Source organism: Pipra filicauda, unplaced genomic scaffold (genome assembly GCF_003945595.2).
Source record: "Pipra filicauda isolate LSUMZ 115617 unplaced genomic scaffold, ASM394559v2 scaffold269_size1075953_pilon, whole genome shotgun sequence".
Lineage (NCBI taxonomy): Eukaryota > Metazoa > Chordata > Aves > Passeriformes > Pipridae > Pipra > Pipra filicauda.
Window position 1 is genome coordinate 657571 of NW_024104386.1, and position 17370 is coordinate 674940.

General features: G+C 49.9%; 1 protein-coding gene across 1 annotated transcript; it reads right to left on the minus strand.

Moving 5' to 3' along the window:
* Nucleotides 1-4941: 4941 nt before the first annotated feature.
* KLHL40 (kelch like family member 40) lies at nt 4942-14696 on the minus strand. The gene is made up of 6 exons (XM_027743367.2): nt 13551-14696; nt 9670-9830; nt 7815-7922; nt 6564-6749; nt 5815-5961; nt 4942-5053 (listed from the first exon to the last, which is right to left on the minus strand). The coding sequence occupies exons 1-6, from the start codon at nt 14694-14696 to the stop codon at nt 4942-4944; spliced, it is 1860 nt and encodes a 619-aa protein (XP_027599168.1).
* Between the last annotated feature and the right edge of the window lie 2674 nt (nt 14697-17370).

A 17370-nucleotide genomic window follows, 5' to 3' on the forward strand; every position in this document is an offset into this window, starting at 1 on the left:
GGGTCCTTTTTTTTTTTTTTTTTTTTTTTTTGTTTTTGGTTTTATGTATCCCAGGAGCCTGGTAGCACAGACCAGTTGGCCTCACACCCCCGTGAGGCACGGCTGGCCCTACGGCCCTTTGGACCACCAACATCCGCTGGCGCTCTTGGTTTTGGGACGGACGACAGACGGTTCGGACACGGACGGCGAGAGCTTCCCCACACGCAGTGCAATAGAGATGAGCATCCGCTGCTAGACAACTCCACGGAGTGAACTCTTGGTTTGCCCGAAGCTGGGAGGGAGGGAAGGACGGACAGACAGACGCCCCTTGTTCGCACGGACGGCGAGAGCTTCCCCACACGCAGCCCTGCCCGGTGACACGGAACCACGACGGGAGTTGGGTCGGACTTGCAAAGGAAGAAAATAATAGTTAAAAAAAAAAAAAAAAAGAAGAAAAAAAAAAGCTAAAAAATAGGAATGAGAACAACCTCAGTAGCATGGAACTTGAAGGAAACGAATGAAACCCCAAGCACTTGCCTCAAAACTAGTTTCTCATGCCTGGTGTTTGGCTCTGTATTATTTTCCGGCATTCAGTATCGGTTGCCCAAACATGCCAAGTTAAAGAGTGTATTGGTGGCTCTACTAGTGTGAACAAACTAAATGAAGCACTTTATTCTGTATAGATAAGGGAAGGTGGGGAGGGAACGGGAAGCTCGGATGCTTTTCGGAAGCGTCTTAAGTAATGTTCTAGGAAATGTATTATTATTATTATTATTATTATTCTTTTTTTTTTTTTTTAATGACCATGTGTAATCAATATATGTTTAACTCCAAGTACAGCAATTACTCTCTTTGGGATGGTGTGAGGAGGGGGAGGCTGAGGTGGTCGGATCAGTCCATCACCGCGGGGCCAGCTGAGGCGAGGCGTTGTCTACCGCAGGAACGGGCGAGTCTTGCTTCGTTGAGGGCCCCGCTGGCCAGTGTCCAGGAGGTCCCAAGAGGTTCATCAAAGCCACCTTCCAGGGCACGGCTCACAGCCAGCCATCCCCATCCCGAGCCATCTTCTGCCTGGGGGTGCCGGGGCTGCTCTCTCTGGGCTGCCCACGAGCGCAGCGAGTCACGGTAGGGTGGGCTGGTCTGGGCTGTCCCTCGAGGCCACATCCTTGGCCACGCTTTGAAACCTGCTTCTGGCCTCTCACCGAGGCACATCTCAGGGCTTGCTGAGCTCTGAAACTGGTGAGAGGTCAGAACTGGGCCTTTCCACTGCGTTCTCCCAGTCTGGAAGTGTTATGACTGTTACCAAAGAGGTTGCAAGTGGAAGGACTGAATCAATAAACGATTTGTCTTTTATAAAAGAAAACCTAAAGATCCACCACTCTCTTTGTTACCTTAATTTTGCTTTTGCTTTGCCTTCTTATATATATATATATTTTTATTATTATTATTATTTTTTTGTTTTTTTGAAAGCCTTTTTTTCAGGCAATTGTGTGCGGAGTTGGAGACAAGCAGTATGGGCTTCCTATGGAATGTTGACCACTGCCACTGCTTCATATGTGTAGGCTGTGTGTTGGGCTTGGTGGGAGGTGCGTGTGAGACAACTAGACTGTTGCGGGGCCAAGAAAAAAATAGCTTTTCAGGGAAGGGTGGTGAGGGGGTAGTGGAAGGGATTCAGGGATTACATCCCCTAAAGGTGTTATAGGGCTGAGGGCTGAGCTCCTGGGTCCTACTGGCTCCATGAGGTTTGTGTGAACTGTGAGCTGGGGCTCTCTGAGCTCCTCTATTGGCAGTGGAGAAACCAAGGAGCCCATCCAAAAGCACCTAGTGCCTTTATTAGTTTAAATTGGAGAGGTGGGGACCTCACCAGCAACACCAGCACTGATATTGGGAAACTAATGGAAGAAGAGACGATTTTCCCTCACCCTTTGGATGTACCTACTCCTTTGCTGCTGAAGATACCCATGGGGGACCTGTACCACTGGAGCTGTTGCATCTGAGCCTGGAAAACACCAGATAGCAGCAAGGACTGACACCTGTCTGAGCATTCCTGGTGGCATTTCTTATCTGTGATTGCCTTTGGACTGATGCAACTTGTTGGAGAGGTGGAAGGAACATCTCCAGGCCAAATTTTGCTTGGTGATGTCCAGTTTTCCCTCCTTCCTTGGGCCAACAATGGCTTGCACCTGCTGAGATTTGGCCCTGTTTGCTCAAGCAATGGGATATTTCAAACTCTTCTGGGTCCTTTCATACAACAGCTACTTCTCCTTTTATGTTTTGCTGCCCTGTGCCAGTGGTGGCATCTCCACAGCTTTATAATGGATGTGAACCACACGGGAGCACCAAGCTCCCATTGCCTGTGTTCCTGATGGAGGGGTGTGAGGTGAGCAACCAAGGATGGGGACCTGTTTTATTTGCAACTTCTCAAGCCTTTTATAAAGGACCACAGCATAACAACCCATGGAAGCTCAGCAACATTCTCCCATTGGCTTCAGAGGGCCCAGATTTCCCCCAGGAGACCCAAGAAATGTCAGCAGCAGGTGAAAGGGGATTAACCCTCTCTTAGGATCCAGGGTCAACAGCTTCCCAGTCTGCATCCAGCAAGGAGAGCTGAAGCAAAGGTCATGGAATCATTAAGGCTGGAAAAGACCCTCCAAGGTCATGGAGTCCAACCTTTGACCAATCCCCACCTTTTCAGTCAAACCAGAGCACAGAGTGCCACGTCCACTCGTTCCTTGAACAATTCCAGGGATGGTGTGGGTGTCCAGTCCCAAGCAGGACGTACCTGCCACTGCAATAAATGACCTTAAAAATTGTTATTCTATGCAGGGATTATTTTTTTTAAATTCTTCTTAATTTTTCTTTTCTACCACAAGCTATTTGGAAGATTGATCTTTAATTAGCTTGGGAGTTGTCCACAGGAATTTCTGCAGAGCAGGGTAGAAGGTGTTTAATTTTTTTTGCAATGCATTTTTCACACATTTGATTGTTTCAAGGGGTTTTGTTGCCTTTTTTTTTTTCTTTAAAGCTATTTTGTGACAGCCAGTCACCTTGGATTTCTTTTTCTTGTGAAAAGACTTCATTACTGTTCTGATGTGATTGTCCTCTAAGGAGCTTATCCTGTAACTTTTTAAAATCCTTAAAATGAAACCAGGACAAGGCTCTCTCTGGTCGCTTTACTTCTCTTTCCTTCCAAACATGTTTTAGTTTCTCCATGCCTACGTTTTGAGCCAGTTGAATGAGCCAGGTATGATTTGTAACACTAGAATTTTCATACCACTTTGAGGGAATTATTTTGAAAGGTTTGTATTAGTTCTTTTTTTTTTTTTAATTTATTTTTATTATTGATTATCACCCCTGTTCATGGTATCATGAGATCATAGTATCATGGAATCATTAAGGTTGGAAAAGACCTTTAAGATCATCGTCATCAGCCCAACACCACAACCATGTTCACCATTAATCCATGTCCTGAAGTGCCATATCCAAGTATTTTTTGAACACTTCCAGGGATGGTGACTCCACCACTTCCCTGGGCAGCCTGTTTCAATGCTTTACAACCTTTTCTGTGAAATTTTTTCCCCTGATACCCAATTTAAACCTGGCACAATTTGAGGATGTTTCCTCTCAGTCTGTCTCTGTAGATATCCAACTGCCTTCCAGTCCTAGGTAAGCTACTAGTCCTTGTATCCATAAAAAAGACCTTTAAGGATACAAAGCTAAAGTTTCAGCTTTCAAATGGGGGAAAATAAGCACAACAAGAGATGGGGCTGGGTGTGTTCATCACAACTTTTGTTTGGTCTTTGGTTGCTGTGAACGTTCAGTTTCAGCTCTCCCAACATACAAACACAGGGGGCTTCTTTTGAAATAGTCACATTTATTTTCAAATGAACCACTGATCAGGTGGTGTGGGCATCAGGAGATCTTTGCTCTAGCAGATCTTTGTCCTGCTGCCAGTACAGTAGTGTTTCTATCAAAACATCATTATGGATAACTTTAAGATAAATATGCATTTTTCACTTGTAGGAAGCTCTCTTTGAGCCAAACACATCTGCAAAGTGAAATACTCTTTAAAAAAAAAAAAAAGTTTGACCATTAAAAAGAAGAGAGAAACAGCAAAAATATAAAACCTTTCCCTAAAAAACCAGCACTTGTCCACCCACAGGTGAGGACATTGTGATCTGGGATTGAAGATGAGGAAGGCAAAAGGTTGGAGATGAGCACACAGGGCCTCCCCTGCCCATCTCTCCCCCTCTCCCACCCTACTACTTGCACGACTCCTCCCCTCCTACAGACTCAGCTCCCGGCCTCTCTTCACTCCAAAGTTAAAGTGAAGGCAAGGAACTAAGATTACTTGACTGTTTTCTTCTCATTGCAACTTTCAGAGCATTTCTGCTGCTCACATGCTCGTTCCTTTTAACTGTCTCATCCCAACAACCCTCATCACTCGGGGACTCATCAAATTCCACCCGGGTCTCTCCTGTACCACTTGACTTTGACCCTTCCTTCTCCTCTCCAAGGGGGGCTCTAGCACTGTGCTCACAGCTTAGATGGGGAAATATTTTATAGGTCCTTTTCCCTGGGGAATGTTAACTGAGTCCATTGGGACCTGCTTTCTGCCTGGTAAGGGAGGTGTAACAGGGAAAAGATGGGGAAAAACATGAAGAAGGAATTGAAACTTCCATTTGTCCTGTCTACAGAGACAGGAACAACTCATTGCTCTGTTTTTCTCAGCCTCTCCCAGCTCCTTCCAGGCTCCAGATCCCTCCTCTAATTACCTTGAGAGCATCTTCAAATTCCCACAGAGCTTCAGGATCGTTTCCCCGTTTCCCATCCAAGTAAAAAAGTCCCAATCACAGATGCAATGTCCTACACAGCATCCAGACGCCACATCCCTGATAAACATCACCTCTCTCCCCCCCATCCCTCCTTGCCCCAGACTCCCCCCCATGGAAAAATGACAAATCCCTACATCTTTGTTAGACGCAAGACATTGAGGCGCACGGGGAGGAATGTGGCGCCGGAGGCGTACTGGATCTCCCGGAGAACCCCTTCCCACTTCTTCTGCTCCTCATCATACCTGGGGAGAGACAGAGTTACAGTGAGGAAAGTGTCTCCTCTCCCTCCTTTCAGCTGCTCTCTGCAGTGGCGGGAGCCCCGGTGCAGGGTGTGACATCCCACAGGCATTATTTGGCCACAGGAATCTTGTGGGGGCTACGTGGGGACTTTCAGCCCTGGTTTGTATATGCAGCACCTGGTCTCACAGGGAAGAGGGTATTTTTTTCATTTGGAAATGTTTTGATGGCACCAAGATGGAACATCCACTGTGAAGGACAGCGGGTTCCTGCTGAGGGTGCTGCAGCACCGATGTGAGGGACAGGAGCAGCTAATGCTGTGTGAGCAGCTGTCACAGAGTGCTTCCTGCCCTCTTCTCTGCTCACATGTAACACTATCTGCTTCCCAGCCAGGACTATCTGCTCCCCAGCCCCAGCACTGGCTGTTCCCAGGGAGAGGATGCATCGCACAGATGCTGCTCCACACCAAAGGGGAGGCTGGGACCACCTCCAGGCGAAATGTCAACTCAGCAACAAAGCCAAAGGAAGAGTTTTCCCTGGTATGTTGCTGTTTGAGGCTGGGAGAGATCACTGAGCTCCCCAGTATGCCCTCCAGCACAGGACAGGGCAAACTCCCCACCCAGAGACCCCACGCTGAGCCTGCAGCCTTGTGCTGGGGTCACAACCTCCGTCTCACATTGACGGCACCCAGAAAGACAGAAACCATCTGTTCCATCACTAACGTCCCTCCCATGCTCCCTTGGACAGCCCTGGGGAAGACCATCACCTCCAAACATCGTTGAGCTCCGTTGGCACCAGCTCTCCCGACTCCGTCTCCACTGTGGCGAACCCTCCGAGCAGGTAGAGCACCCCAGACAGGCTGACCAGGCTGACGGAGCTGCGCTCCTGGGGGAACTCTGTGAACGTGTCCCACCTGCCACATCAGGAGAGGGGACATGTTAGAGCAGCCTGGCTACCCCCACAAATCAGGAATCAACAACTGGGTTCACAGGTTAACTTGTGCAGGTCTGCATGGGATGGGATCATACCCTGGCTGGTTTTAGGGACAGCTGTTTCCATCATCATGGTTCAGCTTCATTGTGCATTGAGCACATGGCCTGTGAAGCACATTGGGAATGGAGCAGAATGTCCCAGTGCTGGGAGAATGTCCCAGTGCTGCAAGAGCCACCCAAAATCAGAGAGTTTATTGCGTTGGGTAAAGCTGCCAGGAGGAAGCTACAGCCCTGCAGGGATGGCACCAGTTGGTGAAACCACTTTAAAGATGAGCCTGAGATGATCCACAGTCCAACCACAGTGACACTGGTGATGCCCAGCTCTCTGAGGAATCCTAGACCCTGGTTTGGTTTGGAGGGGACCTTAAAGATTATCTATTTCCAGCTCCCCTGCCATGACACACAGACTGGAGGAACTGGAATCAGCAGTCACAGGCAGACTCCAGAACAGCTGTAAGTTGGTCAATGTACACCTGCAGCTGCTCCTGGTGTAACCACACCCCAAGGTGTGCTCGGGACCTACTTGTTGGTGGCAATGTCATAGACTTCCACCGAGTTGGTCAAGCCGGAGTCGGTCACACCGGCGGCCACGTAGATTTTGTCCTTGTGCACGGTGGCCCCGAACAAGGAACGGGCAGTTTTCATGGGAGCCATGTCCTTCCACTCAAACTTGGATGGGTTGTAGACACACATCTTCTTCAGGCACTTCCTGGAGAAAGGTGAGAGGGGAAAAAGAGCGTCAATCGCCCGCCAAGGGGTGGGTTTTGCCCTGCAGGAGTTTTGGGGTGTCTGCTGGAAAGAACGTGGGGTCTCTAGAGAGGGTTTTGCTCCACATCAGCACAAATGGAGGACACTTGGGGTGTCCATGCCTGGAGTCATCACTCGTGTGTGTAACATATCCCCTCCTGCTGTGCCCACTTTGGGTGGGAGTCCTGAAAGATCCACATGTGCTCACAACCCTGGATATGGGTCCAGGTAGCCAAGAGCCCCTCAGGAGCTCACACACAGCCACTCAGACAGTGTTCCAGTGCTCCTGATCCACCCTGATGCTGTGAAATATCATCAGTAACATCCCTGTCCCCAGACTGGTGGTGTGAGGGGTGAGTAGAGGCACGTTCACACCTTTCAGACCACAATCCTTCCTATTTGTCCCGAATTATGGCATGTTTGCCCTGCAAATGGTCACACTCCTGCCCTGCAATGCTCCCCAAGAGAGGCTTCTCCTGCTTGAGCCTGCAGGAGGGCAGGATGTGGGGCAGGCTGGATGAGGTTTTTCACTCCTGTTGCAAGTACACCTCTGGATTTGACTCCTGGGACCACTCTGCTCCACAGGTCCAAGAGAGGAGACCTTTAATGTGAAGGGGTTTCTTGCTCTCCAGTGAGACATTTTTATTTTTTTTTGTGAGCAAAGAGGATCCTAGATCATAAAATAGTTTAAATTGGAAGGATCTTTAAAGCTCATCTCATTCCAACCCCCCAGCCATGGGGAGGGACACCTCCCACCAGACCAGGTTTGCATAAAGCACCACCCAGCCTGGCCAGGAATGGGACAACACATTCCCTCTCCTGCCAGGACACTGTCATCTCCCTGATGCCCCTGTGGGGCTCGTGAAGGCCTGCAGGCAGGCACAGAGGTGAGCTGGGAGTGAAGGATCCACATCTCACACACACCCCCATCCTCCTTAACCCATGTTGGGGAGGTACCAACTCGTGCTCTGCACCCCCACTCCTTCAGGAGGTGAATCCTTGAATTCCTCTTGCTTTTTTGACTTACTTGTCACTTCCTTTGCCCCCGATGACGTAGACAAGGTCCTTGTGTGACACCACAGCATGACCATAGACCGCGTAGGGGAGGGGATCAGCTTCACCCCACTTGAAGGACCTGGATCAGAGAAAGGTGGGAGGCAAAAGGATTTGTGGCTTGGTGGGTGACACTACAGCACTACAGTGGCACTTTCACCACTCAGATGGGAGCACAGCTCCTGAGTCAGCCTCAAAAATATGAGGTTTCCATAGAATCATGGAATATTCTGATCTGGAAGGGACCCACACAAAGATCGTCAAGTCTGACTTCTGGCTCTGCACAGAACAACCCCAAAAAAACACATCATGAGACAGAATTCAGTGAGATAAGGCTCATCCAGTAAATTTTGTGGTCCTTGGGAAAAAAAAAAAAGGAAATAAAATATGCAGAATATTTATGGTAATTATTGTTTTCTGCTGTATTCCTTCCTCTTGAGCTTTGTGGACACGCATCTCCACTTTTCCCAGGACCTCACCTCATTTACAAGCGTTACCAGTTGCATGATGGGAAAAATTTAAAACCAAGTCCACCCCTAAACCATGTCCCCAAGTGACACATCACCATGCTTTTTAAATCCCTCCAGGGATGGTGACTCCACCACTGCCCTGGGCAGCCTGTTCCAGTGCCTGGCCACTATTTTAGTGCAGAAATTTTCCTTAATATCCGATCTAAAGTTCCCCTGGTGCAACTTGAGGCCATTTGCTGTCATAGTGTCACTTGTTCCCTGGGAGCAGAGCCCGACCCTCACCTGGCTCCCCCCTCCTGTCAGGGATCTGTGCAGAGCAAGAAGGTCCCTCCTGAACCTCCTTTTCTCCAGTCTAGACACCCTCAGCCCCCTTAGCTGCTCCTCATCAGACCTGTGCTCCAGACCCCTCCCCAGCTCCGTTCCCTTCTCTGAACATGCTCCAGCACCTCAATCTTTCTTGTCACGAGGGACCCAAAACTGAACACAACTGGCCTTTTTGCCCACCTTTTGGGCACACGTGGGCTCATGTTCAGCTGCTGCCAATCAAAACAATGCCAGAATAATATCAACCAAAGAATACTAGAGATAAAGTGGTGCCGATCACATCTCCACCAGCTTCAAATGGATATTCAAACCACCCCCTGAGCACTTAGCAGGGGCAGACACACCCTTTCACAGAGCCTGCAGGGGCAGATAAATGCCCCTTTCTGTGGGAATGAAGGTGGCTTCAAACCTCTGCCTAAAAAACAGAGTTAGGAGCACACACATCTAAATATAGATGAAATAAAGACTTGTTGACGCCTCCTACTCCTCCTGTTGGGGCAGGCTTTGGATGTTTCTGTCTCTTGAGAGCAGAACAGGATGGTGCCTTTTAATAAAGCTCATGACCCAGCGTGGATTAGAGCCCATTGTCCAAAAATAAGCGGATATTAAACCTGACATCAATCAGGTTGAGCCGTTCAGTGCCACATCTGAACATTTTAAAAACCAGCTTTCCCGTTCAAACCACTCCTGGTGAGATCCCATAGAATGCCACTGAACCTTCAAGAGCAGAAGGGAAAACTCCTCCTGTACAGGCTTCACATGAGCATCTACTGATATCACTCCCTGATATCATAACATCCCCATTAAAGCTTCCATCTCCAGGAGGTTCAATCACAATAAGAGGAGCAGCTGGAGTGTGACAGCTCCAGGCCCCAGGGCACAGCTCAAGACAGTCCCAGTGGTCCCAGTATTGAGATAAAGAGTTCAAGCCCTGCCTCCAAAACCTTTTGACCCCTGGAGACCTGGAGTCATTTTTCAGGCAGCTGGTTCACCTTCTCCTCCAAACCCCCTCCCTCCCCGCCCGTGGGCACTCACAGCCGGTCGTAGCACAGCACAGAGTCCAGGGTCTTCTCCCCCTCCTTCAGTTCTTTCCCTCCGACCACAAAAATGGAGTTTTCCGCCTCTCCCAGGCCGAAGAGGCAGCGAGGGGAGGGCAGGGGGGGCATCCCCAGCCAGTCTGCGTCCAGATGGTCGTACTGGAAGGGAACATATGGCCATTAGTGTGTGATCACCCAGCCCCTCTGCTTAGCAAAAGCCAGGGTCCACAGGCTGAGGGCAAAGTCCATCCCCAGGGGCTGCTTGGTCACCCCATGGCACAGTGTGCCTGTGCCCTTCCACCTGGGGCAGGATGGGAGATCTTGGAGCAAACCCAAGTCTTGTACCACGTGATATATTTTTTTATGGCAAGAGAGAGACCAGCATGAACTTGTTCTGCTCTATTTACCAAAGCCTTGACTTTATAGAATCACAGAATCATCAAGGTTGGAAAAGACCTCTGAGACCACAGAGTCCAACCTGTGACCCATCTCCACCTTGTCCCCCAGCCCAGAGTACTGAGTGCCACGTCCAGTCCTTCCTTGGACACCTACAGGGATGGGGACTCCACCACCTCCCTGGGCAGCCCCTTCCAATTCCTGACCACCCTTTCCAGGAAGAAATTCCTCCTGATGTCAAACCTGAACCTCCTCTGGCACAGCTTGGGATCATCTCCTCTTGTCCTGTTGCTGGTCCACTGGGAGAAGAGCCTGACCCCCACCTGGCTACAACCTCCTGTCAGGGAGTTTTAGAGAGCAATGAGGTCTGCCCTGAGCCTCCTCTTCAAACTTGGAACTTGGAACAAGTTTGGTTCATCTTTGGGTGAAAGAATTCCATGTTGGACCTATAATGGACAGTTCCTGGGACTGAAGAAGCTGAAACACTTCAATTCTAGAAATTTTGTCCAAACCTTTTCAGTAGTAGGGCATTCCATGGTATTTCACCCTGATATCTTCCATCTCTGCCAGGCAACAGCGTGGTGTCAACAGTGTTGGCAACACAGCTACAGTGTGTCAGAGCCATCTGATAGATGAGAGAGCTGATCCATACAGTGCTGCTGGATCAGTTCACTAGATCCTTGGACATCTGCAGATCATTGCCTCACCTCCCACCAGAAAAAAAAAATATGAAAGGGCTCTCTGAGTGCTGTGGTTTGATGGGAACCGTAAACTGGGGCAGAAATTTTTAATGCAGCTTGGTAGCAGAGCAGGGAGGGATGCCTTGCAGCCAAATCTGTGGGACTCTGCAAGATGAAGCTGTGATGCTGCACTGCCTGGAGCACTGTTTGCTGTGGGCTCAGGCCAAAGAGCTTCAGCCTGATGGGTTGGCTCCAAAGCTCGGCCTCAGCTGGGTGCCTGTGGTTTTTGGTCTCCTTTGAAGCTGTTGTCCACATTTGTGTTATTTATAGTGCAAACCCAAGCAGCTCAGCCATCAGGATAGTTCCTCCTTCTTGATGGGCTCAGCATTGTTTACAAGTCATAAATCTTGGAAATGACAAAGAAAGGACACCCTTTTCAATCTGAGATGTCAATGGAATCGTTTTGCTCCTGCCAAAATCTGCAAGGCCCCTGGGATTTATCAGCATTTTTATATTTTGGTGCCTGTCCTTAAATCTAAACTATCCCTGAACTGGCAGTCCTGGCTTCAGGGGGAGGAATGTGAAACTGGGGAGGACAGAAACAGTCAGAAGGTGTAGGGAGCTGCTCCACAGTGGTTCAAGGGTTTGTGCCTGTCTACATCTGTCATTTCAGCTGGAAAAAAAGTCTCAAAAGACCCTTACACAGGAACCACGAGCTACATAATGACACTGATGCAATAAATGACACCTTTGCAAACTGATGGCACTCTCCAAGCCCAGGACTCTCCCAAAAACTGATACCACAGTGAGGTGTGAAGGGACCACTGTCCCCTTCTTGTGTGGAAGGAGCTAAAAATGCCCCCATGATGCCCAAAGCCTCTGCCACTGAGTCAGTGGTAAACTGGGAGCTGAATGTAGAAATCCTGCTGTTGGCAGTTTAGAATCACGGAGTACTTCGGGTTGAATGGACTTCCAAGGGTCTTTCATCCAGCCCCCATGTTCAAGCAGGCTCAGTTTTGGGGTTAGAGTGGGATTCACCAGGGATTTTTGCTACCAAACATGAAGTGTTTCCAAGGATGTTGCCCCACTGGAAGTGTCCAAGGCCAGGTTGGACGGGGCTTGGAGCAACCTGGTCTAGTGGAAGGTGTCCCTGCCCAAGGCAAGGGGGTTGGAACTGGATGATCTTTGAGGTCCCTTCCAACCCAGGCCATTCAATGATTCTATGGAGATTCTGTGACCTCTCTGGACCCTGCTCCAGTACCACTCCACCCCCCTTGGGAAGATTTTTCCTCACAGCAAGCTGATATTTCACTTCCTGCGCCCAGTGGCCAATGCCTCTTGTCCCACCTTTGTGCAAATCCAAGGAGAGTATGGAACACTCCTCCGTGTCTCCTCAAAATTGGGAGCTGCAGACACCAGTGAGATCTTCCCTCTCCCTTCTCCAGGATCATCACACAAGGCTCAGCCTCTTTTTCTGCCTCCTCCTCTGCAGCCCTGCTCATCTTGGTGGCCTCTGCTGACCCATTCCAGTACCTCAGTGTCTCCTGCATGCTGGAGAGCCCCACACTGGACACAGCAGCCAGATGTGGCCTCACAAGCGCGTGACTGAAGGGAAAGAAAAAATCCCTTCCCTTGACCTGCTTTTTTCAGTTGTGCTGAAATAACCCAGGACAAGGTGGACCTTCACTGCTCCAAGGAAATACCTTGCCTGGGCAACAACCAGACTGGTGGAATATTGATCTTCAGGAACAGGGTTGGGCTGAATACAAAGCAGCCCATCTACCTTTTCTGCACAGATGGAGTTGGTCACACCTCTGTCATCATCCACTGCCCAGTGTGAAGGGCTGTGACTCAAACAGCACATCCCTGGCACTCCCACAGCCTTCCCACTCCATCCTGCTTTCTAGGGATGGGAGTTCTTCCTGTTGGCTTCTTATTTCACAGGTTTCACCCTGCTCCAGCTTATTTCACAGCCTCCTGACCCTCTCCAGGTGAGGACAAGCCTGTCCCTGCACACATGATGAAGATGGACAGACCTATCCACGCAACAAGGCAAGGGAGGGATCAAGGCCGGATGTCTCAGCTTGGGAACTACCCTCATTTTACCCTTTCTGCCTGGACATGTTATTTTTTTCCCAAAAGATGTGAGACATGGAGAAGAAAAGAAGGATTTCTAGGTATGGGAGGAAGAGCCCAAAAGACATCACACTGTGGTTTCTCCCTCACAGGATGGAAATGGCCAAGGTGCAGAGAGAGCTGGAACAAACCCACCCCCAGGGGCAAGAGCAGCACTAGAAATGGGGCACATGTTGGCAGGCAGGGGCACAACCTGTGTGCTTGGGGTGTTTGCTCCATGGCTGTATCTGCTGCTGCTCCTGTTTTCTGGTACCTGGCAGAATCACTCTTGGGTTTTCCAGGGGTTTCATGACCAGGGAATGCAAGGGATACAAAGCAGAACACAGACCTTGTGTGACTAACCTTCTACTCCAGGTGCCCCATGGTAAGCAGGGCTGGACCAAATTCTCTGCTCTAAACAGTGCCCTATTCAGGATTTGGATCAGGAAAGTTTGTCCCTGTTACCTGCTCCTTCAACCCTCCTTCCTCTACTACCAGAATCACCCCTCAGTGGGATCTGCCTTAAAAACACAGGAAGAGGAATCTCTAGTAAAGCAACTCAGGTGCTTCTCCTTCGCTTAAAACTTTCATTCTAACATCACATGACAAGGAATATTACTGACAACACAGAAAAGCTGGTGGTGTTCCAAAGTGGTCCAAGAAACAACACAAAGATAAAAGGTAGTACCTGTAGGAAGTAGGAACTCATGGGATCCTCCTTGCTGTCCTCGTTGTAGTACAGTCCTCCAACGATGAAGATCTGATTCTCTCTGGTCACCAGACTGACGTGGTTCTTTGGGATTTGAGTGGACAGGGAGGCAAAATAGCACTCGTTGGCATTGGGATCATAGGCCACTGCCCCACTGTCGCTCACCATGAAAATAAGGTCCTGGAGGAACATCCCAAAGCGCATGGTGTCATTTAAGATCCCAGGGAGAGCGTCCTCCTCCGTGTCTTCCTCCTCATCTACTGCTCCATTGACAACGTTATCCTTCGCTTGATTTTCACTGGTTTTCTTCACTTTCTTCTTCTTCACCACAGTGAATTTGCCTTTCTGGGCATCCTTCACCATCTGCAGCTTCTTGAGGAGCTCGGGGCTGGACTTCACCACGTTGTGCTTCTCCACGTGGTCCCTGATGTAGTCGTTGGGCATGAGGCGGAAGCGGATGCTCTCGAAGACGACAGGCAGGGCCTTCTGCCGGCTCTCGCAGTCCTTGGTCCCCACCCACTTCATCACCACTTCAAAGACGGTCTCCTCTTTCTCCACGTTGAGGGAGTCGCTGGAGATGATGGCGATGAGCTCGTCGGGGGAGAGCTGGTAGAACTCCTCGTCGCGGGAGACCAGCGCGAAGCGGTCGCAGATGAAATCCCGAGCGGCCACGGCCAGCCGGGCACAGTCCAGCATCAGCCCCAGCCGGAAGATGGCCAGGCAGTTGCTGAGGCACAGCCTCTTCTGCAGGAAGGACACGCACACGGTGAAGATGGAGGGGATCTGGAACATGTTGGCCACGGAGAAGATGTCCTGCACGTTCTGCTCCGTGATCTCCAGCTCCGAGGTGTAGATGTAGTGGAGGATCTTGCCCATGACGTCCGGATCGACGTCTTCCAAACTTATCTCCCTCTTCTTGCTCTCTTCCATGTCCGAGAGGAACATGGCTCGGAAATACGGGCTGCAGGCTGCCAGCACCAGCCGGTGGCAGGGAAACTCCTTCCCTTTGACTTTCAAGACACAGTCCAGAAACTTATTGTGGTCCAACATGTCTTTGAGTCCATCCTGGAGAAGAGTTTGCTGGTAGAGACGCAATTCTTCCACTTGATCAAGAGGCAAACCCATGGCGAGGAGCGGCCGCTCGTCCTTTCCCCCAGTCCTTCTTTTACAGAGATATATTTATGGATATATCTGAGCCCCTGGGAAAGAAACTTGCTCAAAGCAGGGCTCTCAGCCTCCCTTGCTTCCAGACCGATGGCACACCGGGAATGCAAAGCTCTTGCTACTACTGCAGCTGTCTGTGTACTTCAGCTTCCAGGGCAGGGCTTTATATATAGACCCGGCGCTGCAGAGCTTAAGGAATCCATACTGCAGCATGTGTAAGCCGATCACCCTTTAATATGACACATAGGACGAGGAGGAAGGGAGGGGGGCCCGGGGGAACAGCTGTAATTCCAGCCCCAGTAATTCAGGAAGGGTCTGTCAGCTCGTGAGTCACCGCGGGGGGAGCGGGAGCCGTCGCTGCCGTGACACGGGCGGGGGACGCGCGCGAGACCCGTCCCGCGCTTGGGGAACGGCCTCGGGGTGAATCAAACACCCAAACCTGCCCTCTGGGTCACGGATGGCAGTGCTGAGACTTTCTCCCGGCAGCTCTAAAGGGGCTGCTCCCAAACTGCCAAACCTTTGGCTGCGTGCTAAAAATAGACTGTGAAGTCAAAGCTGGAAAGATGCGCTAAGGGAGCGTCTTATGTGGGCTTTGTGGCATCCCCAGCTCCAGCCAGCTCCCTCCCAGGGATGCTTTGCTGCACGGGTTTGTCCTTTATTCTCCTCTAGAGTCACTTTTCAGGAGTCTGGAAGGGGGTGGAAAATGGAGATAGGGCTGTTTGTTTACAGCTCTGTATGGGATACGAGGCCTATGCTGGAAGTTACTTAAAAAGTCTCACTAAAGAAGGAGATTTGAGGATTGTGGGAGAGGGATGATTCTCTTTCCCTGCAGTAGGTGGTGGAGTCCCCATCCCTGGAGGTGTTTAAGGAAAGACTGGATGTGGCACTTAGTGCTATGGTCTGGTTGACATGGTGGTGTTCAGTCACGGGTTGGACTTGACTATCTCAGAGGTCTTTTCCAACCTAATTGGTTCTGTGATTCTGTAATATGTGCATGGGCCCCAATGGCACAGTCTCTGGGCACTTTGTCATCAATAAATTCATCTTTTCCACATCTTGGTGACAGACAGAGTGTCTGAGGCAGAAGAGAAGTAAAGGAAATGCAACAAGGGGCTTCAGCTCACGGATTAACACATCTAAATGCAAGTACCTTCTAGCAAATTGAGGGTCTCCTGCTGAGATCTTCTGATTCAACACACCCATGATGAAGTCTAGAGCAACAGCAGTTCAATCTGAGCTGATGATCCAGAGCTGAGTCGTCAACCTGAGCTGATGATCCAGAACAGCTGAGTTCTCCAGCAGGTCTTGTGTCCTTCTTGCATGCCTATGGAGGTCTAGGAAGCCCCACGGGTCCCCAGATGGCCACTCCAGCTCCATCTCTTCCCACGGAGCTCACAAAGAAGCAAATTATTTTTAGCAGACATGGGCAAGCAGAGCAGCTCTAATCATTTATACCTATAGTAAAACTTGTACATGAATCTGTTTTATCGTTTACTGTGGATCCTCCGGGCGGGCTGACACTCAGTGATGGCACAGATTTAATTAATGATTTAATTAAGCTTATGCAGAGATATTAGCCACTATTCTTGGTGTATTTAAAGCCACATAACCCCTTACCCTGGCAGGGATGTATTTATAAAAATTGCCATGATGATCATCTGCATAAGCGGGAAGAGGGAGGGAGCTATACTGGTATGAAGCCCTTTTGTACTGGTGTGGTTCCAGCACCATCTGGGAGGTACCAATATAGCAGGAAAATAATCACAGGCTGTTTTCAGAGCTCACATCATAAGATCTTCTGCTGTGCTGCTCATCTGTGACGGGATCAAACACCGGGTGCTGATCTTTGAACTGGGTTGAACTTCAGAAATCTTTCTCTGCTCCCTTGACATCTGGGGCTGGACACCCCAACCCTCCCCTCTGCCCTCCCTCTGCATTAGCTCTGCTCTATCCCAAGTTTAATCCTGTGTTGTTGTGCTCCCAGCTGGGATTTCCACCACCCCCCTCCCTCTCCTTTAATCTCCCTTGAGCCCCGGGTTGTTTTCCTTTTTGCTGTGCTGCCACCTGACTTTTGCCTCCATGTTCTGTGCATCACAAGGTGCTGCTGTTAAAATGCAGCTACAGCCCATCCCTTCCCAGAGGAGCTCTGACGCATTGGTGGGTCTCTGGCATCTCTCAGGTTCGTGGTTCACCCAGGGAAAGGGCACTGTGCTGGTCCCAAACCTGCTCTGGGGTCTCCACTGGTTTCAGTGACTTTGCACAGCAGCTGGACCAGCTTCAAGGCTTGGGGAAGCAGCCCAGGTATTGTGTCCCCCAGATCTGACAAGGATACAGCCACTGATTTCCAATGATCAATGGACTAAATCAGTTATTAAGTGTGTTCCTAAGTGGGCAACAGCCCCAACACGACATGGGAGCAGGTGAATGTCCTGGTGTTGGCTGAGAGTTTTTTTGCTTCCTTAGTAGCTGCTACAGTGCTGTGTTTTCTGATTTAGGATGAGAGCAATGTTGATACCACCCTGATGTTTTGGCTCTTGCTCAAAGTTCTCACCCTAAGTCAGGGACTCACCAGTGTCTCAATCTCTGCTAACGAGGGATTGCACAAAAAGCTGGGAAGCAGCATGGCCAGGAGAGC

Coding starts and splice junctions, on each gene's coding strand:
- KLHL40 (XM_027743367.2), bottom strand. CDS start 14,696: ATGGGTTTGCCTCTTGATCAAGTGGAAGAATTGCGTCTCTACCAGCAA. Junction 6,750..7,814: donor GGGGGCAAAGGAAGTGACAA/GTAAGTCAAAAA, acceptor ACCTTTCTCCAG/GAAGTGCCTGAAGAAGATGT. Junction 5,962..6,563: donor TATGACATTGCCACCAACAA/GTAGGTCCCGAG, acceptor CTGATGTGGCAG/GTGGGACACGTTCACAGAGT.